Source organism: Mesocricetus auratus, unplaced genomic scaffold (genome assembly GCF_017639785.1).
Source record: "Mesocricetus auratus isolate SY011 unplaced genomic scaffold, BCM_Maur_2.0 Super-Scaffold_100676, whole genome shotgun sequence".
Lineage (NCBI taxonomy): Eukaryota > Metazoa > Chordata > Mammalia > Rodentia > Cricetidae > Mesocricetus > Mesocricetus auratus.
This window is the reverse complement of record NW_024429266.1, coordinates 151,836,029-151,850,970: the sequence shown is the minus strand read 5'-3', so window position 1 is coordinate 151,850,970 and position 14,942 is coordinate 151,836,029. Positions and strand designations below refer to the sequence as shown.

Genomic DNA, 14,942 nt, shown 5'->3' with positions numbered 1-14,942 from the left:
TCTGGGCCCCAGTCTCAACAGGCCCCAGGGCCCCAGACTCCAATAGTCCACTGCCTGGAGGGGCCCAGCCTCTCCCCTGACTCTATAGAAGGTTGGTTGGCATTCAGAATCCAGTGCCAGTCACCCAGGCTCAATCCCCTTCCCAGGCCTGTGACCTCTGTTCCTTAGTTTCCACACGTGGTTGACAAGGCTATTGAAATACACTTTATGGGTCGTGGAGAAAATCAGATGTTTTTGCTCATACCTATTGGGAATTCCTCCTTGTGTCTCAGGCTTCTAAAGTTCATGGAGGTTAGTGGAACATGGGTCAGAGAGGAGAAAACACAGTTAGTGATACCCAACAAAGTGTGGCCTGGCTATAGCTAGGAAACCCAGGGCCCTATGGAGTCCCTGGGAGCAGGCTGCCGTCCTAAGGCACAGTCCCAGTATGGTCTTCTTTTCCTCTGTATCCAGGCTTCTTCCGGAGCCAGCAGCAGAGCAGACCCTTCTCAGTCCTGCGGGCAGGGCTGTAGCCACGGGGCGGTGTTGGGTTTAGGTCTCTGGGGACTGGTGGAGGATGTGGGCCCGCCCTCGTCTCCGCAGCCTCCTCCCTCAGTATTGCCTCTCCAGACCCACCCTGGCCTCTGGACGCACAGGGCTCTGGGCTCCCAGAGCCCCCACTTTCCCTGACCGTGGACGCCCCCTTCGTCCCGCCCCAGTGACTCACTGCTCCCCTGGCCCTCTGCCACTCCTGCCTCTTGGCAGGCAGCAGGCGCAAGGTTGTGCTGAAGCCACGGGGTCTGGAGTGTGAGGGACGCTCAGTCGTCAGGGTCTGGAGCTCCGGTCCTCCAGCAGCAACAGAGGCCATCCCGGGATAGCACCGCCAGGAACCTGCAGTGGCCTGGGGGGATTCAGTGCCTTCCGGCTCCCTGTCTTTGGACCTTTTGTTTCTCATCGGCATGAAGAAGGAAGTGACCTGAGAGCCCAAGACAAGAGCCATCCCCTGTCTGGGAGGAGAATCAGGGTCCAGGGCAGTGGCAAGGCCCCCCAGACTCTGCACCTCACTGATCCAGGCATGAAGGGTGATGGTGGTGCTGTGTGGGGCCTCATGTGGAAGTACTGCATCTCCGTGAGGACCCTCAGGTACCAGGGGCAGGGTGTGGAGGCGGCTTTGACCTAGTGGGCCAGGTGAGGGACCTGCGTGGTTTGGAGGTCCAGGAGGGAACAGGATGGAGGAAGGCTGAAGCTGGCACCCTCCAGAGAGATTGGAGTCTTGTGGCAAGGAGGGAGGCGGGAAGGAGAATGGACCAATAATCAGGGCATGTGCTGGCTACTGCCCCCTGGGGAAGGCCACTGGAGGTACAACGAACAGGAGGCACTTGTTGCATAACACACCATTTGTCTTTGAAGTGGGACTTGGGTGCCCCCACCCCAGGCCTGTTATATCTGGGTGAACAGGACTGTACTCTGTCCTTCAGGTGTAGTGACTGACAATTTCTCTACTCTCCACCTCGTGGCAGGGAGCAATGTCCAGGGTCAGGTGCCAGGCTGTCCCCTCAGACCTGTGTGCATGCTGACTCAGCCTCGTCCTGTGAGTCGTCCTGCCAGAAGAGGCTTTTAGGATTCGTGTGAGGATTAAATGTGACCCAGCCCCCAGTGCCAGCAGCCACCAGCTAGTGGAATGCAATTACTGTATCCACTGTGACATCCATCACCCTACCTCCTCAGAGGTCTGTGGCGAGTGCCTGGAAGGTACCCATGTTTAGAAAGAGTGAGGGAAGGTTGAGCAGGGCTTTAAGAACCCTTGGAGAGACAGAACACCTAGGTTCACCTGGACAAGGGGCAGGGGGGAAATACCTGGGCTTGGCTCCCCTTCTGCTGCATCTAGTAGGACCTGCCTAGAGCAGGATGCCACAGGATCTTAGGCAAGGCTGGACTTTCTCCTCCAAGGCTGGAGTCTTAGGGTCTGTAATTTGCATATAGGAGGACCTCGAAGTGCCACCCAGTGGGGATATGCCTTGGTGTTTTGAATACTTCCTGCTGGTGTGCATTTTACTTAAAAAGAATGTTTTCTAAAGCATAAAGGAGTGAAGAGCCCTTTCTCTTTCCAGGCTCACTATCTGGTATATCAACTACACAAACTCCCCCTCTTACCCTATATCCTCCTCCTCCCCCTCCCCTCCTCTTTTCCTTCTTCCCTTTCTTTTCTACCCTCCTGCCTTCCTTTTCCTCCACAAATTATGTGTGCTATCATATAAGAAATACTAGTGGTGAAAAACAGCATAATTCAGAAAAGGGTGTCGTGTTGATGATGGCAATGATGATGATCAGAGCAGAGGTATTCAGGAACCCCAGGGTGCTGCTGAGCTCCCTAGAAGCCCAGGGGAAAGGGGAAATGCAGCTGCACAGTTAACGCCCACTTTAACAAGAAGCGCATGTACAGTAGCCACAGTTGCTCTGCTACAAGGCAAGCCTGTCTAGAGCTCTGGATGGCGGGCCTTGGGCCCAGACAGATTTATGGTTCCCAAGCCAACAGAGAGAGGCATTCTGCTTGGACGGGGCTGCCAACTGGTTGTGGGAACAGAGAGGCAGAGACCAGCCCTGCAGTGAGTCACTGGCCACCTTCTGCTTCTGTCCATGATGGACCTCCTTGGGTGGGTAATTCAGAGGCCAGGCCAGGCAGGGCCCCATCAAGTGTCTGATGTTTTGGTCACACCAACTGCAGTAGGTTTCCCTGCCTCGTTTTTTTCCTAAGGTTTCTAGGGGTTGGCTCACTGGCGGCCCCTCGGGGACTGTTCGAGAATGTAGTGGTCCAGCACGGAGAGGGCCCAGTGTCTTGCACTTCTGAGTAGCTTTTGATACAAGTGGTTACTCTGTGCCTCAGTTTCCTTACCCACAGAATGGGAACATTGTAGAACTTCCTGTGGGAAAGTGGGAAGTGCTGTGGCCACTGGCAGTTTGCACTGATGGATGGTCACTTCCCCTTTGGTGATGAAAGAGCAGCTTGGGGTGGGTGTGGCACTGTGATCAGCACTGGGTTTGCCCAGTCCTATACTCATCTTCCATAGGTACCATGTGTCCTGTGCTTAGCGAGGACGGCGGATCGGGGCTGGGCTGCGGTGTTGTCCGGGAGTACTGTATTCTTTCCAGAACCCCCTCTCCCATCCCCGGAAAGTTGAGGCCACTCCCCAGAGCCAGATATGAGTCCAAGCAGGCCCTGGGGCATTCTCATCCCCAGACTGCCAGGGGAGACCTAAATCCACAAATCTGTGGTGGGGCAGAGCTGGCAGCCGCTGAGGAACAAATTGTGATGGGACAGCACATACTTTTCCACTTTCGTCTTCAGATTCCCCTCTGCATGAGCCTGTCACCTCTGGCTGGATCCCACTCACATCTGGAAAAGCGTGAGGTGTACATAGAGCTCTTGCTGCTGCCGGCCTCGGCTCTCTGCCAGGGGGATCCAAGGTTCCAAGACAAGGTCTTTGTGAGGGCCATGCTGGTTCCTATTGGCTCCTAGTGCAGGGCCATCTGGCTCCAGTGCCCAGGCACTTGGAAGATGCATCTTTGTCTCTATGGGCTTTGCTAGGCTGCTTTCCTATCCAGGGAGAGGGGCAAACCGAGCCAGACTCCAGGGCAAGATTAGCAGTGGGCTGTGGTGAGCAGTGCCAGCGGAGCACATAGGTGTGAGCCCCGCTTCGTCTCCTCCTTTCCTTGAGTTCCAGTGGGGGCTGTGGCAGACGGAAGAGCAGGGGCCCCCTTAAAAGTTAGAAAGTTGGCTTAGCCTTGTGAAAATCACTTTGGAGACTTTTGGAAGGCAGCAACAGGATGCCTGCAAGCTGGCCCCAGTGAGGAGATGCCTGTAGCTGTCACGTGTCAGCTGTTGTGTTGTTGTTTTTGTTGTTGTTTTTGTTGTTGTTGTCTGACAACGATGGCCCCTAGCTGCCTTACCAGTGAGCTTCATCTGGTGACATTAATGCTGTCAGTGGCTTTCAGAAAACACTCAACCCTCTTCTCTCTGCGGGTCGCCCTTACCCTAACCCTCACCAGAGCTTGTTCCCAGCAGGTTGCCTTCCCAGCCTGTCTCCCACAGGCCATATCATCAGTGTTATAGTTAGCTTTAGCTGTCAAATTGACATAAATCTCGAGCCACCTGGGAAGAGGAAACCTCAACTGAAGAATTACCCAGGTCAAATTGGCCTGCGCCCATGTCTATGGAGCATTTTCTTAGTTGCTAATTGATATCGGAGGGCCCAGCCCGCTGTGGTTGATGCCACCCCTCAGAAGGTAGGCCTGAGCTGCGTGAGGAAGGTAGCTGGGCAAGCCAGTAGCGGTCTTCCTCCGTGGTCTCCGTTTTAGTTCCTGCCTCTAGGTTCCTGCATTAGTTTCTGTGTGGACCTCCCTCATTGACAGACTATGACATAGAAGTGTAAACCTACCCTTTCGTTCCCCAAATTGCTTTTGATGTCTTATCACAACAGCAGAGGCAAACTGGGACGCTCAGCCCATTCCCCAAAGACCTTGCCCTGTCTCCCATCAGATCGAATCCTCAGTCTGTCTCCATCAGGCTCAAGAATGACTGTCACATACTGGTATCTTTGGGCAAGAAAGATGGGTTTGTCCCTTGAGATCCCCAGAGGCAGTCACATCTCCTAGACCAGGCTGCCCCTGGACACACGGTGCTGATTAGGGGAGGCTCAGAGGAGCAGACCCACCCTGTAGGCCCTTCTCCCCTCCTGCTGCAGCTGCCTCTGGGCAGGAGGGCTGGGAGCAGATGGCATCCAAGCCCTGAAAGCATCCCGGGAGCTCTCTGGACAATCAGCCATCTGGTGCCCCCCACGGGAGGCGCTGGCCCGTGTTCTTCCCATGCTGAGCCTGAGCCTGCCCGGGCACCCATGACAAGGGGAGCCCCTTTCCCACTCGGAGCTTCCCTGCCTCGCTGCTGTACTCCTTCTCTCTCCTTGCTGTGTGGTTGGCTGTGCAGCATGGGTCCCTGACCCACCTGCTACCCCATCCTGATGAGCCCATAGTGGTCAGGGTTCCCCTGACTCCGCCCTCTGTGGACACAGCCTAGGCAGTCCAATGCCCTTGAGCAGGACTTGAGCTTAGTGTGGGTCAGGGGAGAAGACTGGCAGCTAGGTGAAGCCGCCTCCTCCCTCCCTTCCTCGGGGTACTGCTCCTGTGGTACTCTCCATTCCCATCTGGGCTCAGCCCGGCAAGTCTCCCTACTACAATGTTCCACTGTCCACTCCTCTCCTGTGTCTTCAGTTTATAGAATTACAGCTTAACCATGCTGGCTTGGAACTTCCTAGATTGCAGGGTTATGCTCCAAACTAGGCCCTGCTGAACCTCAGTGAACAAGTGTCAGCCCCTCTGGGCCACCATGGTGCCAGATCAGAACCTCAGGAGAGATTCTCACAGGCAGCAGCCAGCGTGGCTCTAAGAGAGTCACTGGTCACTCTGCAGAGGGACCACTGGGGCCTGAGGCCTGTCTGCCTTTTCCTCTCTGCCCAAGTCCCTTCTGGGTGAGCCATATTAGGCAGCACTTATTCTCAGAGAGCTCACAGGTGAGGAGGCCAGGAGCAGCCCCAGCACATGGGGTGGCACCTTCTTTCCTTCAGGGTACAGGCAATTTGCTGAGTACCTACTATGTGCCAGCTCAGTACATGACAGGTGCTTGACTGCAGCAGTGAGCAAGGTGGCCCATCCAGGTGTCCAGGAGCAGACAGGTGGGAGAGACGGGAAACAGACAGGTGGAGATGTTATCTATCAGCTAAGAAGGCAAAAGTAGAAGGGTGACAATGACAAGCCAGCCAGCCAGAAAATCGCCTTTAGAACTTCTATCAGGATAAACGGACCCAAGATGCGACAAGTCCATGCCGTAAAATGCCTCGGCCATAGAGGGAGAGAAATCTCAACCCCAGATACAGCCTGCCTGACCCTGGAAGATGTGCCAAATGAAAGAGGCCATCGTGAAGGCCACATGCTGTCTATTCATAGATGTTTCCAGAACAAATATATCTACAAAGACAGAAAACAGAGTGGGGGGGGGAACGGGGTGGGGTGGACTGCCCTGACCATGGAGAGGCATAGAGAATCAGGTATGGCTTGTTTTGAAAGCCAAGACCAATCTGAACTTGGACATAGTGACAGCATGAAGATTCTGAAGCATCCATGGGCTCGCTTTATCTGGATGAATTGCATGGCACAGGAATTATCATGAATGAAATGGCTTCTGCGAAATGAAGTGGAAAAAACAAATAGGCCTGAGCAGATAGCCTTGAAAGGAAGTTGACTAAGAGAGTGAGTTGGAGAAGACCTCTGGGCAGAGGGAGCAAGTGCTCTGTCCCTGGGGCAGGAGCCACCTGTGTGTTTGCAGACACATGCAGCGGGCGTCTGCCTCCAGCCGGCTGTCAAGCAGGAGTGAGGAAGGAAGTGGGCAGGGCCAGCCCCGGAGGAGGACATGTATATTTTTGGGGTGGAGAGACATGAGGCTTATAGGCAGTCACTCCTTTCCATGAAGAAATGAGACCATTGCAGCAAGAGAGGTGCGTGGCAATAAGGAGATAATGACTATTGTCTAGATAGAAGACCCCGTCAGTTAAGGAAGACAGTACAAGCTGCAGATGACCACAGTGAGAATTCAGACAGGGAGAGCTGTTTTCCCCCACCCCCTGGAGTGAGAATACAGGGGTTGCAGTGCTAGGTGAAAGCTCCCTGGATGCAAGGCCTGGATGTGGTCTCGAGGAGGTGGGCACAGCCAGCTGGGGCAATGGAGAGGACTCTCCAGTGATGGCCTTGTATGGGGCGTGGTCTCTGATTCAGGGAGCATCAGAGAACCCTGCTGCCCCTAGAAGATGAGACTGACCGCCCTGCCCTGTCAAAATGACACCTCTGGATCCCACTTAGTCCAGAGCCGGTTTCAAAGTAAGTAGGGCATTTTCTTCAGGGTGGCCACCTTACTTAGCCTTTGTAGGGCAGGCTCAGACTGGCCCTCAGTGAGACCATAGTACCCATGTGGCCAGAAACCCAGCTGGGCCTTGGCATTCTAAACAAAGCAGGCTGGCCGAAATGCAAGTGGCCTGAAACGTGATCGGTCACAGGAGGCTGGCCAGAGAGCAGCTGCATTATTTATTGTCTGTCCAGCGAGGCCTTGAAAGAACCCTCTGGGAAGTCTCTTGTACAGTGCGGGTGTGGGCCCCAGGGTGCTGGCCCTCTCACCTGGGGCGGGGCTTCCTGGATGCTGGCTGAGCCGGGAGGAAGTTAGATGTCAGGGCTGTAGTGGGGAGGGCCCCTGGAAGGGAGGGCCTGAAGTCCTTCATCCCCAGGGCCCAAGAAGGCAAGCCAGGCACTGGCTCCAGGGAGATCTCCAGTCTTCCCCTGTGACACTGTGAGTACCGCTTGCCTAGTCTGGGAGCCTGTGAGGGGCTGCTGACTATGTAGTCTTCTGGGGTCAAGCAATTGGGACCTCTTGTGGTGGCTCACGCTGTTTGTAGGAGCTGTTTTGAGTAACCACTTTTCTCTGCCTGAGAGACACAGTCTGAGCCAGGCCCTGGAACTCCAAGTGTTCCCACACAACTGCCAGAGAAAGCTCCTCAAGGACATTAGGCCCGCAGGAGCCTGGAGCTGCACCAGGCCCCTTGGCCTACCCAACTACAAGCTTGTAATTTCTGCCTGTGCCTCATAGGCACCTGAGAAAGGGGCCACACCTACCCTACAGCTAAGTAGACTGAGTCCCTTAGGACATAGAGGCTCAGGGCTCCTGGCACTTGGCCTGAGGCACTTTCTGTCCCCACTGCCACCCACCCTTGACTTCTCAGAGCATAAAGTTTAGAGACTCAAGGTAGGAGTCCTAGCCAGGCCCAATCTGCTGTTCCTGCCTATTAAGGGAAATCAGTGCTGGAAAGATTGTGCCTGTCTTGGGGTAATTTCACCCTGCACCCCTGGGTGCTTCCTCCAGATAGATGCCTTGTACCCCACCCCACCCCCATCAGGAGTCACCTGACCAATGACAGTTCAGCTTGTTTCCTTCCTTCCTTCCTTCCTTCCTTCCTTCCTTCCTTCCTTCCTTTCTTTCTTTCTTTCTGAGCCAGTCTAGGATAGAACCTCTCCAATCAGTCCTGGGACTGGGAGAGTCTTGGAGGACAGTCCTTGAGTAGTGCTGCGTCCTGGGAAACTCTTTCTGGTGAAAGGGTACTAGGCTCATCCTCATCCCTAGGGAAGTTCCCCTCCCAGCCCCCATCCAGTCTCATGATAACACAGAAAGGGAGGCTTTCAACGTTGGTTACGTGGAAAATCAGCCTCAGAGATGTGTGAGGATATCTGTCTGGTATCATTCATCTAGTGGGAGAGCTGGAGTGCAAACCTAGAGAGATTCTAGGCCTTCTCATCACTGTGCGGCCTTCTGCACGGGTTCCAGGGAAGGAGAGAACGTTCCGTCACTGCCCCGTTGTTGGGTCTGTTTTTCTGTATGCCAAGCACTGGGCTCCCATTTGAAGACCCAGGCTGGGTGGAGGAATCTGTGCTGAGGGAGTAAGGATGTCCTTGCTGCTCCTTGAGCTTGACCAGCAAGAGCCTCCTAATAACCCCAGGGGTCCCGCATGGTCAGATTCTTACTTACAGCCTGTGTGGTACTCCAGGACCCAAGCTGGATGCAGGATCCCACACTCAGGTCCAGCCCAAAAGACCCTCTGAGCACAGTTCAGAAAGGATGTGATTAAGAACTAGGACATTTACATATCCACAGGGCTAGCCAGATGGGACCAGGAGTGTTTCAGTCCTTGGTGACTATGACTCCAGGCAAAGTTTCTTGTGTATTCTTCATTGAATCATTAGATCATATGTCAAGCATTTATTGGGTACTTACTGGATGCTAAGGCACCGCCTTGTCTATGGGACCGCAACGGTGATAAATTTGATCTAACTAGTTGCTCTTCTGGCACGGGGTCCTCAGGCAGAACTAAGCTCTCATAGCAGGGTGCAGGGTCTGAGAAGGCAGGCGGCACAGGGCAAGGGGCGGTGGGATGGTCAGACTGGTTTTATCCTGACGGATCCTCATTGCCTTTGAGAAGGCACTTGGCAGTCATTAGGCTGCCGAGGCCAGTTGAGGGGTTCTTTGTGACCTCTGCTCCATGGTCCCTCCTGGGTCAGGAGCTGTGAACAAACCTGTGCCCCAAACTGAAGCCAGTGTGACTCTGGAAATTCCGGGACAGAGGTAGCAGGACTGACAGAGAGGAAGGCGAGTCCAGGCTATGTCCAGCAAGTGGGGCGTGGAGGCAGCCGCCAGCTGGCACACAAAGTAGGGTGCTGGGCTGTGGTCAGACCCAGGGTGTCAGCACTGCTATTTTATTGGCTGTATGGCCTGGTTACAAACCATGTTTCTGGGCTTACGCTTGCCGTGATGACCTTGTTACTTCTAAGTGAGAAACGGCCCTACCAAACCAAACAGACTTAAGCAGAAAAGAGACTTCAGTGGTTCAAGAAACCAAAAAGCGAAGGAGCGATGCTTCCGGAGCAGCAGAATCCAGGGGCTCAACTGGTGGATCTGGTGTCTCCCACATTTGCCTACTGTGTTCACTCTGAGGCAGGCTATCTCCTCGTGGGTGACCCCAGCATGTAGCAAGTATTCAGAAAACCTTAGCCATCTCCTTCCGTTCAGTGTCACCATCCCATGACAAGCCGGCTGCAATGAGTAACAGTTTTCTCCCGTATGGTTGTTTGCTGTGTCCTGGGGGAGGTGGGACAAGAAAAAGGAAATTGCCACACAGGGCTGTCAGCGCTGAGGAAAGGGTGAGCTAGCAGGTCAGAGGAGGAACGTCAGAGTTCTCCATAGGGGCTCCACAGAGGCTTTCTGGGGGAGGTAACAGCTGTGTTAGATTTGGGTGCAATGGGGGGGACTTGGCCTAGGCATTGAGGACCAAGGGAACAGGTTCCTTAGAGTCAGGTCTCAGAGTGGGCTGCCCCGCCTGGGCTGTTAGGAGCCCTGCTTCATCAGCACTGGAGTTGACGTAGGACTACTGACCCACGTGGGAGTGAGCGATAACCCTAGGCCCAGGGGCTGCTTCATGGGAGAGCCCTGGCCTGGCAGGTGCAAGGCTGTTGCTCCTGTCCCCCATTCTTTGGAGGAAGGAGAGGGTTCCCGCTGCAGCTCTGAAGAGAGAACAGGCACCTAGTGGGCACCTACTGTATTGTATCCAAGGTTCTATGTAAAACCCAGTGTGGTTGCCTTATTGTACCATGTAGCCGCTGCTGAAGGTCCCTCAGAGAATGGGCAGCAATGTCTGGGTCAGGGGATTTGTGGGTTCTTGACTTCTACCAGGTGGCTGCTGGGATGTCACCCATGCAGGTGACCAACGGGGAAGTCATCATGCTCACAAGTGTGTTGAAATTTCTTCCCAGCAGGCTAACTGCAGAACCTTGTCAACAGCTGCAGGGAAGGCAACCACAGTTGGTCTGAAACCAGGGCCTGGAGACAAGCGTTTCACAACCCTGCCTGTTGTGAAGGGTGAAGTGACCAAGGACAGCCACTTGCTTTTGAGCCAGGGTGTTTGAATCTGTGTACTAACTGACTCCTAGCTTCTTCTCCCATCAGGGATGGGAGGAGCTGATGGGAAGAATGTGGGTGTGGTCAATGGCTTAGACCCACTTCACAGCGGGGGAGCAAGCCTCGGCAGCTCCCTATACCTCTGGGAGCCTCAGTTTCCTCATCTGGTATCCCAGAGTTAGGATTATATAACACAAAGGAACATAGCAGGGGTGATGCCATGACAACAGCTCAGTAAACACCTGGATTGTTAACTCCCAAGAAGAGGCAGGGTCTCAATTTGAACTAAAGTCTTTACATGTTGTCATTTTGCAGCCCTGGTCTTCAGCCTCCTAGGAAGCTAGCTCAGGCCCAGTGCCCTGAGGATAAGCACCAGTGTAGCTTGTGTAGTGGCCAGGCCTAATGTTTGGCAAACCCTGAAGTGAAAGCAGAGTTTCCAGTATGTCAACTCCCGGATGTTCTTGACAGTGAGACAAAGGGACCTGAGAGAAAAAAGAAAGCAACCAGTGCCCTTTGCCCTAAAGCTGCACCCCTTCCTGGGAAGCCAAGTTAATCGTTTAAGACACTTCAGAAAGCTGGAGAAGTTCTGGAAGGTCCCAGGAGAAAGTGGTAGTTGAAGGCAGGTCTGGTGGGAGCCAGGATAGACCAGAGGACCCAGGTCACCCTCCACCATGGTGTATGTGGAAAACAACCGTCCCTCTGGTGTCTCATGGGCCTGGGGAGTTGAGGACTAGGTTAAGGCCAGGAAGAAAGGTAAGGCCTAGAGGTCCAGAACACTAGCTCCTCCCATAAGGGTTGACCAGACGTAAGAACAAGTCACCCTTGCCCAAGCTGAAGGCTGTCTGTCGCTTCTGTTCCTGAGGAGGCCCTGGTACGGATGAATTCAGGTCCCACCTGTGTCTGCCTGTGCTGGCTTCTCCCTCCATTCCCCACTCATCTCCCTGGCTGGGCTTTCTCATGTGACAGCCTCTCTCCTTGGACTGCCCTTGAGACCAGGGCCCTGGGTCTTCTGCTCAGCCTTGGAATAAACTGACTCCTGTTAGACCCCTATTCCACATATAAAACCAGGGTGGTCAGGCACCCAGGGATAGAGACGGGACAAGCAGACAAAGTTCTGAAAAAAACGACAGGATCAGATACAGGCCTGGAGGGCCTGGTGATCTCACACAGCCATTCCTGGCCCCACTCCAAAGTAGGGTCTGATGTGGTCCCCGTTTTACAAGTAAGAAAACCTAGGTTTGGGGGAAACAGTCCCCTACTGAAGCTTCACAGTTAGCAAGTGGCTTCAGGTCCCAGGTGGCTTGATCCTCCTCTTCCTGCCTTCCTGCCTGGATCCAGCCCAGTCCTATGAGTTATTTGAACTCATCCCAGCTCATAGTGTGTCCCAGGATGCTTGGGGTACTTGCTGGAGGACAGAGGAGCTGAATAGACAGACCCTGCTGGAGAGAGGCAGGACCCTGTGGCTGAGAGGATGGGTCCTGGTGTTCTTGGAGGAACTGAGCTCTCCTTTGGGGGCTCTTAGTCTTACCATGGAAAGAATTTAAAATCAAGACTCAAAGGGACACTCAGGAGAATTTTATTAGAATTTAAGGGGGAAAACAGTATAGGCAAGATGGAAATCTCATTGGCTTCCCGAAGAAGGTGTGCTGGAGAGAGAGTCATTCCTTTTAAGCTAGATGTAAAGGTCAGAGAAACAGAACGCAGAGGGATGGCTGGGAAAAGATGCTTAGACACACAGAGCTGTGGATCTGAGTTCAGATGCCACCAGATCCCAGGCTCCTGTGTCCCTGGGAGAGGAATATTTGCATAAGGGGCAGGTGGTTAGAAGTAGACATAGAGATAGCTGGTTGAGAAAAGACAAGTACTCCAAGGCCAGAGGTGGGCTTTTGAGCCCAGGTTAGGTCTTTTGTAGTATCTGCCTCGCCTATTTGTACTTTCTAGGCTTTTTCTCCCTTGTGTACTGTGGTTAGATGAAGCCCAGGTAAAGACTCCCAGTCTTTATCTGCAAGCTGACTTTTCTCCTTGGTTAATGTTGATGTCTTGTTTCAGGGTCCCTATTCTGCCACAGCAATATTTCAAGCTTTTCAGCTGTACCCATTGTCTCCTTGATGGCATAGAATACTTTGTATCCAATCAGCAGTATCTGTAGATACAGGCCTTTCGGGTCATTTGAATTGTTACACCTTGTGTCAGGTCCAGGCTCCTAACTTAGAAACTTCCACCACACTGGGTTATGACACTGGGGGCATTTCCTGGGGAGTTTCCCCAGGGGGAACTGGTTCTAGAGAGGTGCTGCCCCCCAGGTGCTGGGGCAGGGCGGGGCTGGTGAGATGGGGAAACAGCTATCCCCGCACTTCCCCTTTCAGCCCTGTGTGGAAGGTGAGAGGCCTGCCTAATCACCTCACGTCCTGCCACCCTGCCCACACGCCCAGTGCACAACCGGAAACTGAAGCAGTGTCCTTAGTGTGCTTCATTCTCCAGCCAACACACAGGGAAGTCTGGTGGTAGGGATCCCGCTGCCCTGTGGTCGACTGCCCTGCTGTGTGATCTAGGAAAAGTCACTGAGTCACTCTGGGCCTTAGGTTAGCACTTGCAAAACTGAACTGTCGTTCTTCCCCAAGTAGAAAAGAAAGCTCATGGAAAGACTCTGACCCAGGGCCTGCACCTTCAAGCAGTTAGGATTCCTCTTTGGGTGGTGTACTCCAAAGGTACCCCACAGTGGGAGACAGATGTAGGTAGGTCCTAGAACGCTGGCTCCATTCTGCCCTGAGTAAGCTGAGTGACTTTAGGCCAGTCATTCTATATCTCTGGGCCTTGGTAGACTCATCTGGAAAATGGCTTAATAACCATCCTGGCACAGGTAAGAAAGATTAACCAATGCCTGCCTGGCCTAGGTGGATTTTCCCACCTTTTAGTCTGGGCACCTAAGCATCTTCCCCGCCCCCCCACCACCCTTCATGCCCCAGGAGCCGGGCTGGGTGCGTTATCTGGCTAACAATTTACCCAGCTAACATCTCCTAAGCACCCTCTGTGTGTTGGGCATTGCCCGGAGTGGTAAGGGTGGGACATTGAACTCCTTCCTCCAGGGCTCAGCAAACAGACCACAGAGCAAAATGGGCAGTGTGGTTTTGAATGGCTTCCTGGGTGGTCACAGGGGACCTGAGGCCAGGAAAATGGAGGCCACTGATGAAGGACCAGCTGGGGATTGAGACTCTAGGGACAGGACTGGGGGGTTCCAGCAGTGTCCTTGGGGGGATGCCTGGCTGGGCACAGAATCTGGAGCCACTCCACTGTTGGATAGTGCTTATCTTGTTGCCTCCGTACAGGTTGGAAGAGAACCAGGCTCTAGCTGCTGTGATGGGGAGGTAGCAGCCCTGGAGCCAGGTGAAGGCGATGAGGGGGGTGGACGGCCATACTTCAGAGAGTCCGTGGAGATCAGTCCCGGTGTCAGAACAGAATCCCCTAGAGCACAAAAGCACCCAGACCCCAGAAGTCACCTGACCCAGCTTCTGCTCCAGGTCATGTGCCCAGGACAGGCCACCAGTTCTCCCTGGTGCTGGCCTCCTACAGCACGGTAACAGCGATGACTGTGGCTGGGCAGCCTGTAGGTGCCAGGTGCTGTGGGCTCTTTGTACTGGTGACATCATGGGACATTTTGGCATGTGGACTCAGCTGGAGATCTTGAGAACTGGTCTGAAAAGACTGGCTAGATTTGAAAAGGAGTTTTCATCAGAAATGTTGGGCATTTGTGTCCAACAAGAAACCCCAGAGCTGAAACACTAGAGTGGTTTGTCTTTAAATGAGGTTCCTCTTGGATGTCATGGATGCAGCTGACTCCAGGCTGTAAAGAAGAGCCCAACTGTGGCACTTTGAAATGTCCTTCCTGGGGAAGTATCACACCTGCACGTGCTAAGGGGTCCTGTGTGTCTACCGGGGACATCTTTTTGTTGAGGACAAGTGGAAGTCTCTTGGCCATAATTACCCCAATAGTTAGAGATAGGAACCAGAGCCCATACAAACACCTCAGGGTGTAGCCCTGTGCTATTCCCCCCCCCCCTTGGCAGAATGTGAGATTCCAGGAAGGGTTCGGCTTGACAGGATCAGCAGGGTTCACAGACTACAGAGTCTGTTGTCAGCTGCCATCCCCTCCCAGGGTACATCCTCAAAAGCCAGGGCTAGAAGGGCTTTGAGAAGTCACCCAGCCATTCTCCCATCAGTTAAACCAGCATTTCTAACCTTTGGGGTTGAATGGCCCTTTTACAGGGGTTGCCTAAGACTATTAGAAAACAGATATTTACATCACAAATCATAACAGTAGCAAAATTATAGGAATGAAGTAGCAATAAAGATAGTTTTATCAAGCAGGGTGTGATAGCGCCCTCCTTTAATCCCAGCACTCAGGAGGCAGAGGGAAGCAGATCTC

At 53.6% G+C, this 14,942-nt stretch overlaps 1 protein-coding gene across 9 annotated transcripts in view; it reads left to right on the top strand.

Moving 5' to 3' along the window:
- The window catches only part of Iqsec1 (IQ motif and Sec7 domain ArfGEF 1), a 331,555-nt gene that overhangs the window by 222,561 nt on the left and 94,052 nt on the right, over positions 1-14,942 (top strand). Inside the window, exon 1 of one of the 9 annotated variants that reach the window (XM_013114178.3) lies at positions 684-1,122. The exons of 7 other annotated variants lie outside the window; for them this stretch is intronic. In XM_013114178.3, the coding sequence (XP_012969632.1) occupies positions 1,055-1,122 (68 nt within the window). In that variant the 5' untranslated portion in view covers positions 684-1,054. Of the gene's footprint in view, positions 1-683; positions 1,123-7,219; positions 7,367-14,942 lie in introns of those variants that run through there. One more of the 9 variants, XM_021227801.2, reaches the window with a different exon arrangement.